This window comes from Ictalurus furcatus, chromosome 3 (genome assembly GCF_023375685.1).
Source record: "Ictalurus furcatus strain D&B chromosome 3, Billie_1.0, whole genome shotgun sequence".
Taxonomy (NCBI): domain Eukaryota; kingdom Metazoa; phylum Chordata; class Actinopteri; order Siluriformes; family Ictaluridae; genus Ictalurus; species Ictalurus furcatus.
In genome coordinates this window covers 31108136-31132623 of record NC_071257.1, presented here as the reverse complement: position 1 = coordinate 31132623, position 24488 = coordinate 31108136, and the positions used below count along the sequence as shown (strand labels likewise).

Genomic DNA, 24488 nt, shown 5'->3' with positions numbered 1-24488 from the left:
ACTAGTTTGTCTACGCTTTATCGCTGCACCAAATGCATCTGAAACAAGCAGTTCCTTGTACGTTTTTTCTGGTCCAATCACCAGGAATGCGAATTATGGAAAATAATAAGTACGCCTATGGAACCTATGGAGACAGTACTGGCTTTAAAAAAATTATTTATATTGTAATCTTTATATCTTAAATATCAGTTCATTACATGGACAACAATAGTCCGATATTAACCTGATTAAGACGATACTCTGATTAAGAAACTAGCATGTAAACAGCGATTATTGATGACCTTAATCCAATCAAAGTCATACTCGAAGTAAACACAGATGGAATTAAGACGTGTGGAGTATTCCTGTTTTAGTCACATTATCGACGTGCGTTACAGACATGTACACACCTTAATCACACTATTAACGTCGTGTGAGAGTTTTCACCGCATTTTGAGACAGGACACGTACACACACGGCAGCGCTCAACCGTTTGACGGCAAACAAGAGAGCACGGCTGCGTCCGAAACCGCGTACTTACCTGCTATATAGTAGGAGAAATACATGTATCTGATCTATTATATAGTATGAAGTACGCGGTTTGGGACGCGGCCCACGGCTTCAAGCAGTCGTCTATTTGCACGTACAGCATGACAAATAATTAACTGCACTTGAAGCGTTCGTAAAAATTAAAATAAAAACACCCAAAACTGTACACGGTACCATAACGAAGACCAACTGTATGATACGTGAAATTCTGGAGGGAACGTCGGACGGCGTGGCGCGGTGACGTAATGACGTGTGCTGTTAATCGCTCTATGTTCTATAACACGTAAAATGGGAACATGAAAGGAATATTCTAAAAGCGACTCATGTAAACACCTTAATCAAAATATTGTCTTATTCAGAATAAGGTCACTAATTAGATTACTGCTGTCCATGCAAACGTAATCAATAATACCCCTGCATTTTCTTTCTGCAGCTGGGCTGAGTCATTTTAGCGACGGCTCACACGGACAGTTGTTTTTTTAATCCGCACCTAAGCATGATTGCCGTGTTTATGCGCTTCCAAATTAACCTCACTAAGAGGTAAACACATCAGAGTTTGATTTGCATGAAAGCCTTCCTAAAACAATGGCGTGAAGTTGTGCAGAAAAAAAAAAAAAGCCGCTTGACACTAACCACTTGTCCACTAAGTAACTGTTTCCCGAATTATTCACGAGTCGCACCAAGCTCTCATTCTTTTTGTCACTTTAACAAAGCTCTCTGATTAACTCTTGTCATAAAGGGGCCCGGGGCCAATTAGATTTGTGCTGGGGAAGCGTGCAGGCGGGCAATCTGCCTCAAGCGCCGTGCGGAGGAGGAGCGCAACTCAGCCGAGCTGCAAAGTTAATTTAAGGTCAATCACGACTGTCGGCTTTCTCTGTATGGAAAAAAAAAAAAAAAAAAAAAACGCTCAGAGCAGCTTGATTTGGCCATGAAAAACCTGAGTCAGGCCACTGCTAATCATTCCAAACAAAAACTCCTTAACACACATCCTTAATTAGTACCTCTCTCTCTCTAAAAGACTTGGAGAATGAGGGGTCGAAAGTGGAAAGACCTCTATATACTCCCATATTACCATTGCAAGTATCTGATACTATTTCTTCATCCTTAACTTCTTTCAAAAACACATATCAGTTATCTAAACAAGCCATCAGCTGCCTCTGCCTGAGGCTTTCACATGAGATTTCAATCGTGCCGCTACTGCAGTCCCAAGAACCGGAGGCATCCTGCAGCGTATCAGCCTATGACACTGTGACGAGTTTAAAATGTGATATATAGCAATCTCCAGCCCCTCCAAACTCTTACTGAGGAGGTGTAGTAGAGGGCATTTTCTCAAAGTCAGGAGCAACAGGACTGTAGTGAGGGAAGCTGGGTGAATGGATGTGTTCAAGTCCTCTTTGTATGTCCTGTTGAGGGATGGCGGCGTCGTGGTATCTGCTGCTTTCAATCTATCAGCCACTTTGCTCTCCCTATGGGACTAGTAGAGATGGATAAAGCCACATTGTACCTTTTTATCTCCTTTTAAAGCACTATTGCTGTCCCCGCTGCACTGGCGAGTCTGAAAAATGCTTCCCATTTATAGAACGGTTATTGTGCTGCATTATGTCCAAAAAAAAAAAAAACAGACTCCAAAACTTTTTCATCCAACAATATTATTCAGATAAGATTTTATTATTCCTCTCGGATGTATTTCCAGTGGATGGCAGACTCCTTTGGTGAGAAAGCAATCCGACCCAACGAACCAACCTGTATAGCAATGCTATAGCTATGGGAACTACGTTGCGTAAAATGTATGCTTGTTTAACTTAGACCAAAGATGAGGTAAAATGCCATTAAAATGCCTCATTGAAATTTGGTCTGACGAACATATTTCCGAACAGCTTTCAAAAACAGATAAATACACCGAGGTTTACACGGTGTTTAGCGAGCGCCTCGGGGAGACGGGCTTTAATCGCTCTGTCAAATAACGATTTCTGCTCAAAATTAGACATTTTAATAACTTCTGCTAAAAAGAAAGTCACAATAATGATGTCTATCCATCTTTATGGATGACCGCTATGGGCGGAACCCCAGAAAATAAACAGGTGTCACTCTGACCAATGAGAGGACAGTTTACTCACATGTGACTTGCATAAACTTGCGTATGTTTTTTGGGTTGTTTTTTTTTTTTTGCGTATAAACTTGCCTAACCTTTCTCTTTTTTTTATATGAACTTGCATATGTTTTTTTTTCTTCTTCTTCTTCTTTATCTTTATGTGTGTACTTGTAAAACTTAAATGTGCTGCCATCTTGACCAGGACTTCCTGGAAGAAGAGATTGTACTATCTCCATGAAACCTTCTTGATTAAAATGAAGGAAATAATAATAATAATAATAATAATAATAATAATAATAATAATAACACATTTTGGTACTATTTGAAATGTTGCCTTGTGAAAGCGAACTGGGCCGAGGAGAAAACACAACATTGGGACCATTTAAGTCCCCGTTTTGGAACAAAGCACAGATGTACAGATCTGAAACTGCCCTAGATTGCTCCTAGGTGTGAATGAGAATGTGTATGGTGCCTTGCAGTAGACTGGCATCTCATGCATGGTGTGTTCCTCTAATGCACAGTGTTCCATGTATCCACAGTGACAGAGCTGCTGTTATATAAAATTAATCGACACTTTCTGACCAAGCAGAATTGAAAATTCAGCAGTAGTGTGATATTATACAGTCCTCACTGTAGTGAGCACACACTGTATAGTGAAGCTTGGGACTTGGCCTAAATGTGTCCTGACTGCAGTTTTTTTTATTATTTATTTATTTTTTTTATATAAATATGTGCACTCCTGTAAGGTAAAGAAATGAAATACAGAGCTTTGGATTTGCATCTGGCTCGGCAAGTGATTCAATCTTCAACAAATTCTCATGACAATGTGTTTAATGATACGTATGGTTTTAATGACTAAAGCAATCACAAGAGCCATCACACTTTATCCTAACGATTTTCTACCCCTACAACACTCTATCACACTTCCCTTGAAAGCCCGGTATTATCTAAGGAGATCCAGTAGCTTCGGCACGAGCAGTACACAGCTTAATTAGCTCCTATAAAGGTGCAGACCATTTAAAACCAATCAATCAGAGTAATTGGAGTCTGTTTGCTTCCATGGCTGCAGTTCATTTTTCCTCATTTCCAGCAACCCACCTCTGAGACTCGGATTCCCCCTTCACTGCAGAGGGTTAGATAACTTATTAGTTTCTAATATGAGGAACACAGCTGTCTGAACACTGTCAAAGCCGACATGAACATGGTCAGAGGTGGAACAAAACTCTAACACACACACACACACACAATTTAAGTAGTTCTTTTGTGTTTTTCAGGACGGCAGATGATTCGGCAGCTGTGGGGACGGTGGTGGTGTCTCGCCTGAGGATGGGAGAGATTGAGGATGGTGGTGTGGACCACATTGCCACTGACACACACCAAAAGGTAACCCACTCTCGCACACAGAGGCTGTTATGCTAAACGCAGAGCACTGGGCTGGTTCTAACACGGACTGGATTAGTCTGTGTGTCAGCCGCTCAAGAGCCACTAAGATTAATCAAGCTCTTTACAAACTTAAGGACGTGTGTGTGTGTGCATGCACGTGAGTGTGCGCATGCGTAGGAACGTGCCGTGTTAATCTGCTCTGAAGAGGAAAGCTGCGTGTGTACAGAAGGCTGAGAGCTCTTCGCAGATCTCTGTTCAGCCGCACTATGGGTTTGCTGCATACTAAAAACAAAGTTGTATGTATTTCATATTTATCTCTGAGAATTTATTGCTTGTGGTTATACTGTGCCTTGAAATGCGAAGCTATCTGAGTGCAGAAGTTGGGTGTGAGCTAAATAGTTTCCTGGAAAATCTAAGCTAGGTTTGGACACATGACGGGCAAATGATGGAAATGATAATAGCTTAAATTGTTCTGATATGCAAATGTCAGTTGTGCACCAGGGAAAGGGTGTGTCTGTGCTTCTGGGACTGGTTCTGGCGTAAGTCGTTATAATATTATTATTATTATTATTATTATTATTGCTAAATTAAATCATTTATCCTTCAATGTATGTGGACACACTGAGTCACCCCTTTAATAGAAACATCTGTACACCTACTCATTCATGCAGATATCCAAACAGCCAATCATGTGGCAGCAGCCCAACGCGTAGAATAATGCAGATGCAAGTCAAGAGCCGTAGTTAATGTTCACATCAAACATCAGAATGAGGGAAAATCTGATCTCGATGACTTTTACCATTGGGCTGGTTTGAATATTTCACAAACTGCTGATTGCACCGATATCTAGAGCTTACACAGAATGGTGCTAAAGCCAAGAAACGTACACCGAGCGGCAGTTCTGTGGGCGGAAACGCCTTGCGGATGAAAGAGGTCAGAGGACTGGTTCGAGCTGGAAGGCTATGGTAACTCAAATAACCAGTCTTTATGACCGTGGTGAGCTGAAAAGCATCACAGAAAGCACAACACATAGAAACGACTCTAGAAACAGCCAGATTCCATTCCTGGCAGCCAAGAATAGGAATCTGAGGCTGCACTGGGCACAGGCTCATTAAACCAGGACAGTTAAATATTGGAAAAACATCATCTGGCCTGAATATTGATTTCTGCTGTGACATGCAGACAGTGGGGTGAGAATTTGACCTCAACAGCAAGAATCCATGGATATAACCTGTCTTGTGTCAAAAGTTCAGACTGGTGGTCGAGGTGTAATGATATGGGGGACGTTTTCTGGGCCCGTTAATACAAATTGAGCATCGTTTGAATGCCACATCCTGTTTAAGTACGCGTGAATCTCTTTATGGACAAAATTTACTCATCGTATAATGGCTTCCAGCATGATAATGTGCTTCCAGCTTGATAGTGTGGCATGTCAAAAGTCGCACCCCCCCCCCCCCCCCCACACACACACACACCGGTTCAATGAACACGACAGTGAGCTCAGTGCACTTCTAACGCCTCCCCAATCGCCGGATCTGAATGGAATAGAGCAACTTCGGTATAAATTTTCAGGGAGATTCTCAGCACGAATACACATAAAGTGACGTAATCATCTCAACCTCAGATCAGACTCTCAAAGGAATGTTAATAGCACCTTGTGGAATCCATGCCGTGATGAACTGAGGCTGGTCTGACAGCGAACGGGGGTGCAGCACAACACTCTTATGGAGGTGTTTATAAAGTGGTTGCTGAGTGTATATGTATATGTATAGTGTACTTGAGTAGTAATAGGAAGAACAGAACAAAAAGGAAGGAAAAATCCTTCATCAGCTACGCAAGCGAAGTGCTTCTGAAGCTGTAGGAGGTGAAAGCAGTTCAATTCGAAGTGTATTCTATTACTATATTTATCTTTTCAGTACATAGAATGAGCGGTAATAGAATTGTATTGGTAGTAGAGTACCTCCTACGCATATGGGGAGGGAAAAAACAAAAACAAACAGAAACCCAGACGTATATAAAGAGAACAAGCCTGGTTAGGCATTTAGACACATAGGCATATATATACACACACACACACACACACACACACTGTGGGGGGAGACAGGATGTGTTTGTAGGTCTTTCAGTCTGCCGAATGAAGACATTATTTGGTGTTTCCTCTGCTCGGGCACACCTCATTTATCTCATGCTGGATCTGATTTTTAGGTCTGCCACAGAAAAGGTGTTTGCGCATTGGCCTTAGTGTGAAAAGACCTGTGTGTGTGTGTGTGTGTGTGTGAGCTCTGACTCTGTGCACGTGTGTGTAAGGACGGCACACACTCTAAAGCAGTCCTGCAGTAGTGTAGTAGAGATCTGATTCCATCAGAGAAGCACTGTTTCTTTCTCTACGCCTCAGCATGTGCAATTAAGAAACACACGACAGTCCATACAGTCTGTATGAGTTTATTAATTCAATTTCAATTCAATTTTTTATTTGTATATCGCTTTTTACTATTGTCATTGTCACAAAGCAGCTCTACAGATATCCGGATATAGATTTCGATTTGGAGTTGGATCTGTGAATCATTTAGAGGAATTTTCTGGGTCGTGTGTACTCTGTTTTAAGACCAGGGTCTGTCTCGTTCGCTCTCTCTCTCTGTCTCTCTCTCTCTCTCTGACACACACCCACACACACATACATATGCATTGCTGCATAGCTGAGGGAAATGGTTACTCTCTCTCTCGCTCATTAAGGATCAGAGGTTGTACAGTTTCATTTTGAGCTGATGAGCCAGCGAGACGTGGCTGTGTGCTTTCTGTAGCCAATCAGAGATACCTGTGTGACATGATGAGAAGGGAAAAATCATCCCTCAAAATCCCTCAAAAAAGCAGTAAGGAAGTTATGCGAAGTGACTGCGATCGAGTAAGCCCATGGGCAAAATGCAACGAAAGGTTGATCTGATTCTGAGAGTGAGAGAGAGAAAGCCACATGGACTCCTATCAACAGCCCTCTTATCTGATATGACATCTACACGTAAAGAACATGACGATCATGAAACATCTGAAACGTCCTCGGAAAAAAAAAAAAAATCCTATAACAATTATTTTCTGCTGAACATGAATGTGTGATTTATTTCAGCACAGGAACACAGGCATCACTCCGAGCCTGTGACAGTATGACACGTCGTATTTACAGTGCGCTCAAGAGGCGTGCGAACTTAATTGAATGCGTGTTCATGTCAGACACTCGATTGGCACCCATGGAAGATTGGAGATCACTTTAGAGTGTGATTCAATGTTGAGATCTCAGCTCAGTGTTCTAGTAGTAATTGTTTTTGCTGTTTTTTTTTTTGTTTGTTTATTTTGTTTTGTTTTATGTTGTTGTTTTTTTCTTACCCACAGTGCACTCTGGTGTGTGAACCTCATGGGACCACAAACGACAAGGATAACGGGCCACTGATGAATGCAGGTAGGCCATAGTTCCCTTCTTTTTAAGTAAGGACGTATGAAGGAGAGTTGAAGTTTGTAGAATATTAAAATGTGTAGCCATTTGTAGCTTTTAATCCAGTGCCAATCTTTTTACACATCCCCCTCCCCGCCCCCGTTTTCAGTTATGGTAAATGGCGCACTTGTATGCGCTTTTATCCAAAGCGCTTTACACTGGTTCTCATTCACCCATTCATACACACACACTCACACACCAATGGTAGCAGAGCTGCCATGCAAGGCTCTAACTTGCCATAGGGAGCAACTTGGGGTTCAGTGTCTCGCCCAAGGACACTCCGGTATGTGGAGTCATGTGGGCCGGGAATCAAACCGCCGACCCTACGATTAGGGGACAACCCGCACTACCACCTGATCCACAGCTACCCATTTAGTGGGTAGCATGTTCGCCTCACACCTCCAGGGTCCAGGGTTCGATTCCCGCCGGGGCCATGTGTGTGCGGAGTTTGCATGTTCTCCCCTTGCTGCCGGGGTTTTCTCCAGGTACTCCGGTTTCCTCCCCCAGTTCAAAGACATGCATGGTAGGCTGATTGGCGTGTCTAAAGTGTCCGTAGTGTATGAATGGGGTGTCCGTAATGTACGAACGGTTGTGTGAGTGTGTATGTGATCGTGCCCTGCGATGGATTGGCACCCTGTCCAGGGTGTACCCCGCCTTGTGCCCGATGCTCCCTGGGATTGGCTCCAGGTTCCCCCGCGACCCTGAAGAAGGAGTAAGCGGTAGAAGATGGATGGATGGATGGATGGATCATCAAACTAAATTTTAAGGCTTCATTTTGAATTGCCATATTGCTCATCCCTATTGACCCAGTTGCTCTCTCAGTTCTGCTAGCATTGCACATACATAAGCGTGATGACAGACTATATTCAAGTCTCGTCAGCATCTTTTTGAATCCATACAGCTCTAGCCTAGGATAAGAATCGCCATCACCCCTGTGCAATGTTTACTAGACTGCATATTTTATCGAATGAAGTTGCCAAATGAATTCACAGCCATCCTTACCCCCCACTGTACATACACACCTAACGAAGAGCTCCATCATGTAGTGAGGAGAAGAAACAGGTTCATCGGAGACAAAGTAAAATAAAATACACAGTGTTATACCCCTCTAGAGAGTCATTTACACACCCCCCACCACACCCCCAACACATATTCACTAGCAGTTCACTTTGCATTCAATTTCCACTTGCGCACAGCTTTGAAATGGTAAATTAAATCAGAGCCTAAACTGGCGAATCTGCCTGTTTATTTAGTCTGTAGTAGTCATGCACCACTGGGTGTATTTTGTTTTAATCAAGCTTGGTGGGACTATTCATGTGGAACATCCAGATATTAAATTTAGACTATGCGTCAGCTGAAGATATTTTCGAAACTCTAAATGCTTTGCTGCTTTTGGACTATCGACTAAACATCACGCAGTAAAGATTTCCACTGTCAGCATTCATTAATTCGGAATCCAAGGAAGAACCACAGCCGGGCCCAGCTTTATGGAGAAGGAGCAAATGAAGGATGAATTTTAAAGAGCAGGGTAAGAGTAAGAACAAAGATAAACTGAACCAGAAAAGACTGACCAATCAACTACTTCTGTGGCCAGTTTAAAAAAAAAAGAGACTAAGGATGCTCCGATCAGGATCTTTGCAGCCAATACCGATACCGATACCGATCGTTCAAGCTATATATAAGTGATATTTAAGCTTTCTGTTGACCGTTACTGTTAATCTTTTTTTACATTTTTTTTTTTAGATAAACTAATACCACCTTGGTTATATTATTTACAGTAATGTTGTAGATTGTTGTTGTAATTGAGAATCGAATAAATAAGTGCAACAAATACACGTTTTACAACGAACATTTGAATAAGCCTTTAAAAAATACACGGCAAACAACGAACGTTTCATTATTCGTACACTGGTGATGACGTGACTGCAGCGCTTAAGTTTAACATCGTGACGTGTTTTACGTCGTCCAATCGCGATCAGTTCGTGAGATCAGCCGAATTTAGAGACTACCGATCGACTCGTAAAATTAACGTGATTATTGGACGATAACGATTGGCGGCCCATTCGATCGGAGCGTCCCTAACAGAGACCGCTGCATCTTGGACGCTAGGAGAGAAATGCGGCTGCTGAGAGGAATAAGAGAAAGTGAGGGAAGAAGAAAAGAAAACAAAGAAAAAAGAGAGAAAATGGCTTTCTGTAACAGGGAGTAATACCTGTACCGTGCCAGCAGCGGTGGTGTGTTTTACTCCTGTGTCTCTGTGTGGAAAGTGAGAACACGCGTATTTATTGCTACATCCATCGCTGTCAGTGTGTCATTGTGGCGTCGTTGGGCTAGGGCAATTAGCCACCATCAGGAGGGTGTGTGTTTCAGGCGCCCAGCTGCTCCCGTCAAAACACACAGCTCCCCGCTGCCTGCCTGAGATCAACTAACACAATTTAACCAACACATCCAACACACATTATTCATTACCTCTCCCTGCCACACACACATACACACACTTGAGCTGTCATGGTATTGCAACAACACAGAGTCATTTCTGCTGGTACAGCTCATGCTCCCATCTGATTGGCTGTAGGATTAGCACATGAGAAGATGCTGGGGCCAGTGGTTAATCCTCCACTCTGAGAAATGTAGGAGCACATGAGAGACAACATCGCATGTGTGCAATTGTGCCATGCGATGGGTTAGAACCCCGTCCAGGGTGTCCACCGCGTGGTGCCCCGAGTCCCCTGGGATAGACTCCAGGCTCCCCTGCAACCGTGTATAGGATAAGCAGGACAGAAAATGGATGGCTGGAAGGATAAATATCGTAAAGAATGATAGAAGAAACTGAGCTTCATATTTACAGCACGCAATGTCCTTAAACGCAGCTGAAATATCTGAATAATGTCCTATAAGCTAGCTAAATCTGCTCTATTTCTCTGTTCTGCAGTGTTTAAGAACCCGGTGTGTAAAGTGTACAGGTTTCAGACGACGGACAGCAAGTGGATGCTAGTGAGGGAGCAGATGGCTGAGTGCACTTTGTCCTTCAGCATCCCCATCCAGCTCCTCAGGCTGTACATTCAGGAGGACAGACAGAGGTATGTCATCATCCACCGAGCACAACACCACACGACAATACACCCACATATGCAGATATCCACCAGACCTGACAGGAGAGGGGTGGACATGTGCTGACGGACAGAACGAAGACGACTAAGTAGCCAGAAGTGGAGAAAACGCAAGAGAGGCAAGAGAGAAAGACTGAAGACAAGAGAGAAAATAAATGAGGCATTGACAGAGTGATGTGGCCTGTGCTTCCTGCAGGGAGGCTGCTTCAAGGATGGAAATGGATGTTTAAGAGCTATACTTAGCCCCCACTAAATTATTCAAGCCTGTTTAACACTTCAAAGAGCACGTCTGTCCGCCAGACACCTAGAGCCTCCAACAACCTTTCCTTTCTCTCCATTCTTTCTCTCGGTCTCTTTCCTCTCTTCCTTCCGCTCGTATTGTTTGAGAAGAGCATGACTTTCAATGTGCACTCAGCTCCATGGCATCTAAAAGTGAAAATCAGAGCAGAGCAAGACGAAGACCGGAAATAAGTAGACAGATTTCCTCATTCAAGAGTCAGGTGACTACAATGAGCATGAAATCAACACCAGTTATAAAGAGAAGGGAAGCGGGGAGGAATTCAACTTCAGTGCAGATTTCACTTAAACAATGCCACATGAGAAGACCTCATGATGTCGGTTTTCAGTCGTGTGCTCCCTAAGACAAACATCCTTTCCCCGATACCGCACATGTGTCCTCAGTTGCCTTCTAATGAAAAAGTTCCCAGATCTGACCAATAATTTATTAGACTAGGGCTGGAGCTACTTTTCTTGCCAAACCGAAGCCTAAAAAAAAAAATACAGATCCAGATCCTACCAGTCTTGGAAATAGTATTGGCTTTAGAAGCTTTTTTTAGACTTTGCAACTTGCACCTTTAAATCGTAATGATTTATCACGAGTAGCTACGTTCCTGTGCCCAATCAATATAGCATCTTTTAGTCACTCGGCAGCAACTTAATAAATATTCTGACTTGCTATGAAAAAAATATGACTGGACAGGGAGCCAAGGGAGAAAATTCGGTCGAGCTCTCTGAGTACGAGGGCTTGCTCTTTCTCTTGTTCTCTCCTCTGTCGATCGAAGCAACACTAGTCCGTCGTGGATATCTGTGAGCTCATGTATGCGGAAGGATGCGGAAGAGGGAGGATAGCATTTTCCTCTGAGGGTGTTCCACTGCCCTGTGATGCAGCATGAGCAGCAGTTTGAAAACAATGCAGGCTACGTCCACGTTAATCCGGATACTTCTTTTCCTGTACGTCTTGGCCTCCCGTCCGGACCGAGATGGCGTTTTTGTCTGTGGAGCTGTTCGAAAACGTGCTCCCAAGTGGATGAATTGTGGATAAAACATCGTTTTCGCATTGTAGCGTGGACTGTGAAAACGGAGATATTCAAAAACGATGATGTATTTTTAGTCACGTGACCCATTCAACTCAAAACAAACAAGCTGGTGGACGATGTTACACCGCAGCTGTTGTGCCTGCTATCCAGTTTGATCGCATTGTTAAAGATAAATTGTTACTTTATACAACCTTCAGATTGCATTTTTAAAATAAACGCCTGACGGAAGTGACGCAGGCCGAAGCGTTATACGTTTTCACCAGGCGTTTCAGTGTGGATGAGCAATTTTTGGAAAATTCCAGTGTAAGCAGAGTGTTTTTAAAAGCAAAATGCAGTTTTCAGATCGATCCAGATTGATGTGGTTGTTGGTTGGCTTCACGCGTCTCGGAGGAAGTACGTGTTAGTCTTCACCCTCCACACTTGGCAGCAGTTGTATGATATGAGAGCTAACTGGTGGGTGGGAATTGGCAGGTGAGCCAATCAAAATGGGATCAAAAACAAACAGGTTGCGTGCTACAACGTGGACACGCACATCATAACGACATTACTATGACTACATGCTTGCATGCTTTCTGAATACTTTTTTCAACTTTTTTTTCGTTCTTTTAGCGTAGCCTGGGAGTTTTTAATGAATTCTTAAACTGTGAGAGTTGCCGCAGGCGATTTTTCAGTGGTAAGGTAGGCAGCAGAAGCACCAGCGCTAAAGTAGGGATGGATTAAGAGCGACTGGAACTCCACATACTGTGAATTATGCCTAATGTCCTCTTATGAACATAAATAAGTGCTTCTGGTTGAGTGGACCTCCTTTCCTGAGCTGAATGTTCATTATATAATGAATCAGAAGTTTTTTTTTTCTTTTTCTTAACTCTCCTCTCTCTCTCCTTCTCTCTCTCACTCTCTCTCCTTCTCTCTCTCTTGCTCTCTCTCCTTCTCCTTCTCTCTCTCTCTCTCTCTCTCTCTCTCTCTCTCTCTCTCCTGAATCCACCTGTGAGGAAAGTTCAGGAAAATAATTTTTATAATATGCATGTATGGAGCCCACACATTTACAATAAATATAGTGTAACAATCCCACGTCCACACACGCACACACACACACACACACTCACTCATTCACTCACTCACTCCGTATTAATCTGTATTAGTTGATGATCATGCACTTTGCTATCTTTAAATGCTGGATCATTAACACACACACACACACACACACACACACACATTCCTCGACCACATCTCCCATGTCTGACCTTTTGCTAGGCAACAGTTCCCATGAGCTTATTATTCTTCTCTCTCCAGCCTGTCTCTTGTGTCCCGATTCCCCAATTAGTGGTTCATTCTCAAATTTCACCCTTTAACGCATCTTCTATGGCTTTTGTCCAATCCTGATGAATATCTGGGACTTTTCATCGATCACACAATACTCACTCATTTGTAGCAGATTTAATTCTTTGTAAGGCACTGACTGGGTTGTAAGCTGAAGCCAGTCTGAATCTAAGAGAGTGTGAAGCAGTTTGTATGAAATGACAGTCGTAAGCATGAGACCCATAGAGTGTCTATAAAATGACTGAGAGGAAGTACATCCAAACGCAAGCATTCCCGGACTGGAATTTTTCCAAACAAGTTTTCTCAACAACTTTATACACTATATACTAAGGCCAAGGCTTAATGAATTGTTTTGTTTGTTTGTTTGTTTGTTTGTTTGTTTAATCATGTTCAACGTCTTCCAGGGTATTTGTATAAGTAAGGAATTTAAATTAAAAAGAACACCTCCACTATTGCACCTTTTAAATATAGATATAGATGTCTCAAATCCTTACTCAAGTCAAAATGGAAGAGTCCAGCCAAATATTTACTCTTGAATGTAATCAAGTATTTAAAAATAAATTAAATCGCTACAATTCTTGATGAATATGATTGAATGTCAAATAAAATGTGCAGGAGACTGGTGTATTGTGTAACATAGTCACTGGCTGGATGGGCGAAGAAGAGACCACCCCCCACCCCACCCACCCACCCACCCACGGAAGTCTAATTAAGTAAGAGTACGTGAATAGAGTCATGAGAAAAAGAAAGTACACCCACCTTCAACTCTTTTTTTTTTTTTTTTGAAGGCATCAATAACAACTTCTACAAACAAACAGATAACCTCAGGTGACAAAAAAAAATTTATAATAATAATTCACACACAACTGATATGCATATGTAGTCATCGGCCGATTTTATGCACTGTACCAAGCATCATTTCACAATTATAGGAAAAAATCAGATCCTCGTGCTAGTACAAATATTTCAGGGGAAAAAGAAGCTGAAACCCAGCGATGCAGGTCTTCCTGGTATCGTGAGGGATGGTGGGTAGAGCCATGCTCGAGGCTTGAAGGCAATTTGGGGAGATTTGATGCACGCCTTCATATAGATGGAGGTCCACTCCTGGCTTCGTAGGCAAGCGTCAGTGATTTTGAGCTTCCTCCACTGAGCTGGATGCATATTCTCATTCATAACCGTTACTAATCAGAACGGCACAACATTGTTAAGCCTTTAAGAATAAGTGCTCCTTGTTATTTTGGAATCGTAACTCATGGGATGATTAGCTGGTGAGGCAGCCTTTCAGAATATAAACATGAATAGAGTGTTTGTTAGTTGAAGCTGTTTCGGGACGTTATTGCTTACTCTTCATCTCCCCATTTTTCATCATTTTCCCTTCTAATGCTAGCTCTCCCTGTCTACTCTTTTGTTAATGTCGACAGTGACGCACCACGTCCGCCCACGCGCTTTAATGTCCCCTGTGTATGTCTCTGTGTGTGTATTATAAGATTATTCTCTCCTTATTTTCAAAGCTAATGGTTTCATTAGTCGTGTCTTGTTCCTGGCTTAGAAGAAGAAGAAGAAGAAAAAAAAAAAACGAATGAAAAAAAAAAGAATCAATTGAAATCGATTAATGAAGAAGTGATGTGAAAGCCTTCACTGTCTTTGATAGTGTTTCAGTGGGTAATAATCACAGCCCAGTATCCGAGCGAACACACTATTAGTGCAGTAATTCTGCAGCATGACAACAGAGCATGATAGAACAGAGCTTGAGTGCCATTAGGGAAGATAGTTATTATATAAAGCGGTTTAAAACAACCTCCATTTCACAAAGGACATTTGCTTCTCTCTCTCTCTCTCTTTCGCTCTCTCTCTCTCTCTCGCTCTCTCTCTCTTTCTCTCTCTCTCTCTCTCTCTCTGTATGTCTGTCTATCTCTCTCGCTCTTTGCTGTCTGTCTATATTAAAGCTTAGACTTAAATAGAGGTACTTGTACATGCCAAATTGAACCGTGTTGCAGGTTTTCTTTTGCTCTGCAAAAAAGAAACAAGAAAGCCTTATTTGAGTCGTGTAGTCGAGGCTCTTGCACTAATTGTGATTCCCATCGCAGTGCTGCTGTTGACCCCAGGCACCGAGGCTCCAGTGATTACAGCGAACAGCTCCCATAACGCACCATGAAATAAAGGCCACGACATGACAGGCTTCCTGTGTAGCCCGGTCGCAGTGATGCAGCACGATTCAGATTGGAGTGTTTAGCACACCCCATCCTCCTCTGTATAATCCATTTTCTTATGCCATTTTTTTTTTTCTTTCCTCCTATCCATTCTTTTTCGTGTCATTCTGGCTTTTGACTCATTACCCTATCTAGAGATCCTAAGTAGATCCTATCTCGTCTTTTTCCGTCTCAGTCGGATGATTTTATCACCGCAATTTTCAGTCATTTTCAGTACTTTTAAGTCATTTCATGTCTGTTAATTCTACCTTAAAAGTAAAATCCACTCTGAATGACTCTCATATCCACTTTTTTTTTTTCATCAACGCTTCACGTTAGCTAACGGTTAGTTTCCTGTATTACCCAGAATGCTGTTCGTCCACCAGCTGATAGTTACCGTATGCCGCATTCGAGGTGAAGATTACAACTTGTAATTCCACGCGTACAATGCAAATATATATATATATATTTTAAAAAGTGATTCTCAGTACCACCATGCAGCACTCTGGCTAGTTTCTTCATTTCAGGCTTATATTATTCGTTTCCAAAACGAGATCTAAACCTTTTCCTTAAAAGTATCTTGCAAAGTATCCGCAGTTCAACGCTAGGTTCTGGGGTCAGTTACGTTTCAGTCGTAATTCACCTCATGTGCAGCAAACGGCTAAAAACATTCCCTGTCGAATGATTTAACGGCATATCTGCCTTATACTATTAAACAAAGTAAAGAGGAAAAATTAATTTATATAATATGTCTTAACTGCCTGGCAAAATGCCACACTGTTAATGGCACACTTTTATCAGCGCATGTATATTTGCAGTCTTCGCATCAACCAAAGTTCACAGCCTTGCTTTGGATTCCACCCAACTGAGGAAATGATGGATTCAGGCTATCTTACGGTTCCTAAAGGCCCAGGCGTGCCATCTTCTCCAGAGCTGTCCACTCAGCTAACAAATAATGTGGTTCCAGCGCTGACCACCATTTAATGACCCTTAAGAGTGTGCGCAGAAGAGCGCTGCTTTCACTGAATCACTGTAATTTATTTAAGAGAGTGCCATAGGCCAGACTGTGAACAGAAAACACAAGAGCCTGGGTAGATAACCATCAATAACGTGGGGCAGAATGTTTTCGCTGTAGCATTTAGGCTAAAAGAAGTGCGTCTGTGAAAGCAGCCTCGGGTCTGTACGTTACGCCTGGATTATCGGCTCTGTAACGTCTCAAAGCCTGATATAATTCTGTCTCTGTCTTTCTACTTCATTTTTTTTTTTCAGCCCCGAAATTGCCATGCAAACAGAACTGACTTTTGTTCTTCAGTAGATACGGCAGGATTTTTTGTTCTTCATGTCTCCGCTCATGAGGAATCGACAGGTTTTGTGGCGCTCATATCGTTTGCAGATGCTAATCTCATTGCTGGAAGTATTAAGGGCGTGTGGAGTCTCTAAGCCCGAATTTATATGAAAATGAATCATTGTTCTTTATGGAAATTTCGTCTACAATTAAATACGCTTGAGCTTTTTTTTTATATATATGTATATTAATGAGAGGTATTAAAGGTCTTTTTTTTCTCAAACAGTGGAGAGAAGATGAAACCACCTGTTTTAGCCAGATAAGCCCTCTATTACCTATGTAAATCTAACTGTAGTTCAACCCTGCTGTTCAGGCCCTTTGGGCACTCCCATAATACACCTGGGCAGTGGCACACTGACTATTAATGAGGATTAGCTCGTGGGACAATGTTTTGGTTCATTTTTTCCGAAAGTTATTTGATTAAAAAGTGCATAAAGCTTTGTTGTGTGTGTGTGTGTGTGTGTGTGTGTGTGTGTGTGTGCTTTCACAGGTATGGAAGTAAAAAAAACCCAGCACACATCTGTTATTCAAAATAAGTTTTCCCGTTTCAGTGATAGTACAGTTTAACCTTGAACCACTTGCTTATTAATATTCATAACGTATTCTTAATATGTGACGTTAAACGGCATCCGATATTTTAATTTGCAATGAAATTCGGATTTTAGTTTAAACTCCTTTCACTGACATGTTTTCTTACATTTTACCCACAATTGTGTTACACATCAGCCACCTGCTGGCAGCGGTGCCAATGTGATTTAGTCCTCAGTTCAGCTCTAGCTAAAGAGAGCAACGCAGCAGTGCTTTTGTCCTTTCGTCTGTCCAGCTCTCCCCTCCTCATCTGTACGCTCGGCTCAAACCAATCAGCTTTCATGTATTGTTTTTGTTTTGTTTTTTTGTCTTCTAGTAATAATAATGAGTCTTTATTAATCACGTATACATTTCAGCAGAGTGAAATTATTTTCTTCGCATACCCCAGAATGTCAGGAAGTTGGGGTCAGAGCGCAGGGTCAGCCGTGATACAGCGCCCCCTGGAGCATAGAGGGTTAAAGGTCTTGCTCAAGGGCACAATAATGAAAATACAGCATCAACCAACACATTAGCACCAGGGTGGAATTTTACATCTTGTACAGAAACATGCATTAAATTGTTCAGTGGTTTTTGTAAACACCTCTGTTCCTCCTGCTGGCATCCTCAGAGATTACAGACTTGCTGTCGCTCCAATAAAGCTGAAAGGGCTGAGTAATAAGCTAGCGAATGCAAATGCGTGAGTTCAGATTCTCTATTTGTTATTGAGAGGTGGGAAGAAACCTGGGAACCCAGAGGAAACCCAGAACCCATACAGGGAGAAGATGCGAAACTCCACACAGGAACCTGAGCTCAGAATAAACCTGTGAGGTGGCGACACTACTCTAAATTCACCCTGAACTTTATAAAAAGGGCTTTTATGGTTAATCCTAAATAAGTGTAAAAGTTAACAGTGTTTTATTTCGGACCGTTTTTATTTCAGAATATTTATTACAGAACGTGAGGAAGCTGACCTTATTTGAAAGGTTGTGTTTAGCATGTGACAGACAAGTGTTTTTGGGACATACAGTATGAGATGAATATAGTGACTTCTATGCAGGCCATTGCAAAAAATATTTCTTGTATAGGAAAAAAAAAAAAAGAAGATTTTTCTTGAAATGAGTAAAATGCTTGATTCTTGATGTGTGCGTTGGTCAGGATACAGGAGCTGAACAATCTGGGTGAGCTCTCTCCACACTGGGACAACCTGAGGAGAGACGTCATCGCCCGCTACAGCCATCTCATCAAAACCTACCAGGACACACTCGCTGAGCTGGAGAAGTTCACCGGTGAGGAGTCAGACACCCTGCCCTCATCCCCTCAATACACACACACACACACACACACATCACCTCTATCGATCTGTCTGTCTGTCTGTCTGTGTATCTATCTTCATCTATTTATCTGTCTTCTTCTATTTGTCTGTCTGTCTATCAATCTAACTAACTGTCTGTCTGTTCAGATGCCTGTCTCTCTGTCTATTCATCCATCAGTTTGTCTATCTAACTAACTCTTGGTCTATCTCTTGGTCCGTCTCTCTGTCTATCTGTCTACCTAACTGTCTGTTTATCTATCTTTCTGTCTCGTTGTGTGTCTGTCTGTGTATCTGCTCACCTAAATATCTTTGTCTGTCTGCATGTCTGTTTTTCTGTCTATCTCTCTGTCTGTCTAAATAGCTTTCTGTCTGTCAGTTTTACTATCAATCTCTCTCTGTCCAGCTATCTACCTAACTGTCTGTCTGTCTGTCTGTCTATCTATCTGTCTATCTAATTAACTCTGTCCATCTATATATACTTCTGTCTGTCTGTCTGTCAGTTTTTCTGTCAATCTCTCTGTCTGTCCATCTATCAAACTAACCGTCTGTCTGTTGGTCTCTCTCTCTCTCTCTCTCTCTCTCTCTCTCTCACATGCAAACAAGCATCTCTGTATCTTTCCAGCTAACTGTTTCTCTCATCTATCTGTCTGTCTATTTGTGTCTGTGCATCTATCCATCTCTCTATCTCCTCATCTCTCTATCTCTCCTTATCGTCATGATGACCTTGCCAGCCTGTGGTATTCTGAGCACGTCTTCATGCTCAGTTGTGGTTAGATCAGAACCTGTCCTCGCAAGTTAATTATACACTAAATGGTCACTTATAAATAACACTGGGACAAACATGCAGCAGAGTGAAACCTGGTGTAAGTGCTGAAGCTTTAGCGACTTCCTTTCATTGCTTCATATAATGCAATAACATGTTAAGTGTAGACTGCTTAATGTGGGATTTATAAATGTGAGTAGCCAATTAGTTCCATGTAATTATCATCTGCAGCCATGAAGCCTTTTTAGGAATCGTTGTGTGTGTGTATGTGTATATGTGTGTGTGTGTGTGTGCACGCCTAATCTCTCAATTTCTCTTAAATATGTGGTGGCACTGTAGTCATAGCAACTAAGTTTAGACTGGGCAGCGATGATCAAGGCAAGAGGTCTGTATGAATCAGACATGTGGGGAGTGTTTACTCTCGCATCCTACTGCTGGCAACCACAGAGATTGCAGATTGTAGCCTTGGCGCATATTAGTGTACACTGCTTAATTCTCCAAATACACACACATGATGTGGGAAACAGTGTGCTATTAGTCTTTTTTTTTCAGCCACACACACACACACGAATACACAAGGTATATAAATTGTATAGTGTTTGTCATTTTGCACAGTCTCTCTCTCTCTCACACACACACACACACACACACACACACACACACACATACACACACTCTGCATGCACATCTCATCTATAAACTGAGCGGTATCATGCAGCCTTATTAAGTTAGGACTATCAACTCAGAGCTTAATGTAGCAGCTCAAACCCACACTCGCTATCACGGAGGAAGAGGTAATGGCAGGGCACGAAATGTCACCATCTCCACCGCCTCGCTCTCTCTGTCTCAAACCATTAATAGTCATTGATGTTTTTGCCCTTCTAATCAGCGCTGCCGGCCAAAAAGCCGATCAGCCCGATCGATCGGCGGCGTGATTCGAGCCGAGGCTGGCAGATGAGCTCGGGCCGCTCGGTGTTGTTTTGCCGCATGACTGATGGAGCTCAGTCTTCAGCGTTATGGCTCCTGACAGCCTGCTGCACCCACCTCTAATCTCGTTTGCTGTAAATCAGAAAAGCCTCGCTCCATCTCCTCCTGCCTTTCCTCCTTCTCGGCTTTCCCACACTCACTTTTTTTGCCCCGCAGTCAGTCACAGAGCCCAGACCTAATCCAGCCGGCTCGGAGAACTCAACTGCACAGTATTAATTATTGATACCTCGTGTTATTAGGAATGATATGCAGGGTGACCTTTTGCTAGAGAGAGAAGGTTTGGTATTTAGAGAATTCTGCTTCACCACTGAAACTCTCTCTCTCTATCTCTCTCTCTCTCTCTCTCTCTCTCTCCTCTTCAGCTAGCCTGCAGCATTTTGTTTAGCTCGGTGAATAAGGCAAGGCCGTCTCCAATGTTCTTCATCTGCTCCAGATCTTCGGATTGGCTCATAAAATAATAATTCATTCATCAGAGTTGTTTCTACTTTTAGCGCATCTAACCATCCTTCACCCCATTTGTCTATCCTCTGTGTGCTGGTCTACGATTAGTCTGGAATAATAATAATAATAATAATAATAATAATAATAATAATAATAATTCCATTTATATAGTGCCTTACTGACACTAAAGGTGTCAAAAAATACAAAAAAAAAAGTACTCATTTGTAATTTAGATTTGGTTGCAGGGTTTCTTTTAGGGGGACATTTGGTCCTCAACTAGACATACGGTATATGGCCAAAAGTTTGTGGACACCGGCCCATCATACCCATATGTGGTTCTTCCTCAAACGTTGGAAGCACACAGCTGTATAAAATGTCTTGGTTTGCTCTAGCATTAAAAATTTCCTCCACTGGAACTAAAATTTCCCTTCACTGGAACTGGAGTGGAAGAACATGAGTGTCCTGGACAGATCCCTGACCTCAACCAAGGTGAACACACTACAGAAGTGTAGAGGTTATTATAACTGTAAAGGGGACTAAATATGGAATGGGTTGTTCAGCAAGCACATACGGATGAGATGGTCAGGTGTCCACAAACCTTTGGTTATTTAGTGTATAAACATGCACACACACACACACACACACATTTTTTTTTAGCTGCGACGTGCTTTAAAACATTTGTAAAGTTTTTAAAGAAGGCAATATTGGATAGGTTTCAATTTCAGTGTCAGTATTGCCATCTTTAATTTTTATGCATCTCCACTGTTGAGCAAGTGATGAGCAGAGAATTGGAGTCTCTCGCACAGCAGAGGGGCAAATGGAGGACAAATCTTGGCAAGTGCAGGTCTTAGTGGGATAAGTGAATGAGCTTACAGCATCTAATACACAACAAGAGGTCTGAGCTTTGGCACATAGTAGAGGTGTACCTGCATGAGAGAGCATTACGATACATTATTAATTCCAAGCAAGTCTAGTTCCAGGTTTGTACAGGCTTGATTTGCAGCCACCATTTATGCAGAGAGCCTACACCACTACCACCAGACACACGCATACACTGTGAAAAGAACAACAACATCTGCTTCGTCTGCTGGAGGAGCTCCAGTTGCATTGAGCACTGCTGTGTGCTCCACTGGCCGGCTGTGGGTTGATCCCAAGCCCTGCGGCTGGGTGTACGGCTCTGCCGGTATGTGCCTCCCACCGCCCAGGCAGGAGAGCCACCGAGAAAGCGCATAGAGATTTTTCCCAGCCGTTTGATGAAGGGCCCCTGAGGCTGCGCTAGTGAGCCGGGCACATGCTGTGCTGAGGTGATCTGTGCGGCGCTCCGGTTTTAACAGTGTGTTCTGCAGCGGCTGTGAAAAGAAAACGTACACTAATGAGAAGGTGCAGGTGTTTCTTTGCCTACAAACCCGTGTTTACCCCTGCAGCTGAGTATGTGAGGGTCAGAGAGGCAGGGTTTCCCTCCTCCTCCCTGCCTCCATAAGCACCTGGCCTCACAGATGGAGGGCATGATGGGGCTAATGCCACTGTGGCAGCTCCATTAGCCTGTGAGCTTTCCCAAGAGGGAGAGAGAGAGAGAGAGAGAGAGACAGGCCATGTCACAGTGCCACACAAACACTGCCCGATCACCCAGGGACCAGGCTTTACTGCTAGAGCCACCACCAGTGCTGTTCTGACTTCTGACATGTGGAGGATGTGGAATGGAGGATCAGGCAATGCACTTCAATTCAAACATGCTGCAAAGAAATGACAAAGAACATCTTAGCAAGTGAAAATATTTTGAAAATCATCATATTTATCTAGTATTTCATATTATAAGATAAACAATAAATTAAATATATGGTTTATTGAATACACTATATTGCATATATATATTTTTTTACTCATTTCAAGATTGAAATAGAATATAATCAGCTTGAAATGAGTAAAAGCATCAAAGGACAGCCTGAATTTTTGATAATGTATAATCATCTCTCCCTATGTCCCTAAATGTGTCCCTATTCAAGATATTTTTAGTGTACAGGCAGACTGATTGAATATTTCTCACCAGATCAGATTATTATCAGATTACATTATATATCTATTAGTGTATATATATATATATATATACACACAATTTGCTTTTATAATAATTAAAGTTATGCCTTGACATTTTTATTATTTATTTATTTTTGTTGTTTTTTTTGGCAAAGCTTGGAATTTAATTCTATATTTCTATAGGCACGCATTATATGTCTGGATGGAAACAAAATGAACTACCAATAAAATAAGCAATTTCAAGCTAGGATTTATTTGTTTATTTATTTATTTATTTAAATAGATTTTTTTTTTTTAATTATGTTGATTAGGACACGCTGATGCTATCTAAATATGCATTGAGTCTCTGTCTATACCAAATGCAAGTGAGGTGAAGCATTGCACATTTATATACAATACAGCTTGGCCCCATTTTGGTTTTTGACAAGGAGCTTTGGCTTCATTGTGTGGGGTAAAGCAGAGTACTTCATACATTTTTAACTTTACATGGGTCAAGGCTGGCAGAAAAAAACAGCAGAAATAAAATACTTCAGGGGAAACATTGGTCACGAACGTATTGCTACCTACCAGGGTCAAAAGTTGAAAGGTTATTCATATAAAATTCCAAATGAAATTTCAAGATTTATGAGCGCAGTCAAAAAGAATAATGTATCCTATTTACATTATTTATTTGCCCTTACAACTAGAATTCGTTCATTCATCTTCAGTAATGACTTTGTGTATATTCTGGGGGTTTTGTAAAAGCCCAGCTATTTACAAGGATGAGGTATAGTACAGTTCTAACCAGCGTTTCAGGATGACTCGAGGGTAAAGAGAAACTTTGTCAGATAAGTTGTAGAAAGCGAGTTTAGATCTCTGTAGCTGTTCGGTTGACTTGTCCTGTCTCTGCTTCTGAGTCTTTGGGGGCTTTCACACCGGCAGCTTAGTCTGAAACAGAGCAAAGCTTGCATGAAAAATTGGTAACGTGAAAGCTGTCGTGCGGACCGGGAACCAGCTCTGTCTCTACAAGCACAGCCTTGTGACCCCGGTAACATAAAAACATATCAATTAAACTAGGAAAAGTAATAATGTGATACAGATTGTTTTGCATCTCTTGTAAGTTACTGTATCTGACATGGGTTCTGCCAGTCGTTCACAGTTTAACTGCCAAGTTCAACAAGGAACATATTTAATGCTTAGGTACACATGTAAAAGCATGTTATTATTTATTTGCCCTTACAACTAGAATACATTCAATCGTCTTCAGTAATGACTTGAGCCAGGTAGCCTGGAGCTGTGAGGAGCAACGTTACCTGCTGTACGATGAACACATGAAGGGTAGTGGTGGCTTGGCGGTTAAGGCTCTGGGTTACTGATCAGAAGGTCGGGGGTTCAAGCAGTTGGACCCTTGAGCAAGGCCCTTAACACTCTCTGCTCCAGGGGCGCTGTATCATAGCTGACCCTGCGCTCTGACCCCAGCTTCCTGACATGCTGGCATACACGAAGAAAAGAATTTCACTCTGCTGTAATGTATATGTGATTAATAAAGACTCATTATTATTATAAAAGCTGAGTTTTTGCTCAAGGCTCTCTGAGAGGGATTTGAACTCTCAACCTCTCGCACACTAATGCAGAATCTTA

General features: G+C 42.1%; 1 protein-coding gene across 8 annotated transcripts in view; it reads left to right on the top strand.

Annotated features, from left to right (window-relative positions):
* Positions 1-24488, top strand: part of inpp4b (inositol polyphosphate-4-phosphatase type II B) — a 179175-nt gene that overhangs the window by 92552 nt on the left and 62135 nt on the right. For all 8 annotated transcript variants that reach the window (XM_053622037.1, XM_053622043.1, XM_053622038.1 and 5 more), the window contains 4 exons: positions 3895-4003; positions 7385-7451; positions 10417-10564; positions 18487-18617. In XM_053622037.1, the coding sequence (XP_053478012.1) occupies positions 3895-4003; positions 7385-7451; positions 10417-10564; positions 18487-18617 (455 nt within the window). The remainder of the gene's footprint in view (positions 1-3894; positions 4004-7384; positions 7452-10416; positions 10565-18486; positions 18618-24488) is intronic.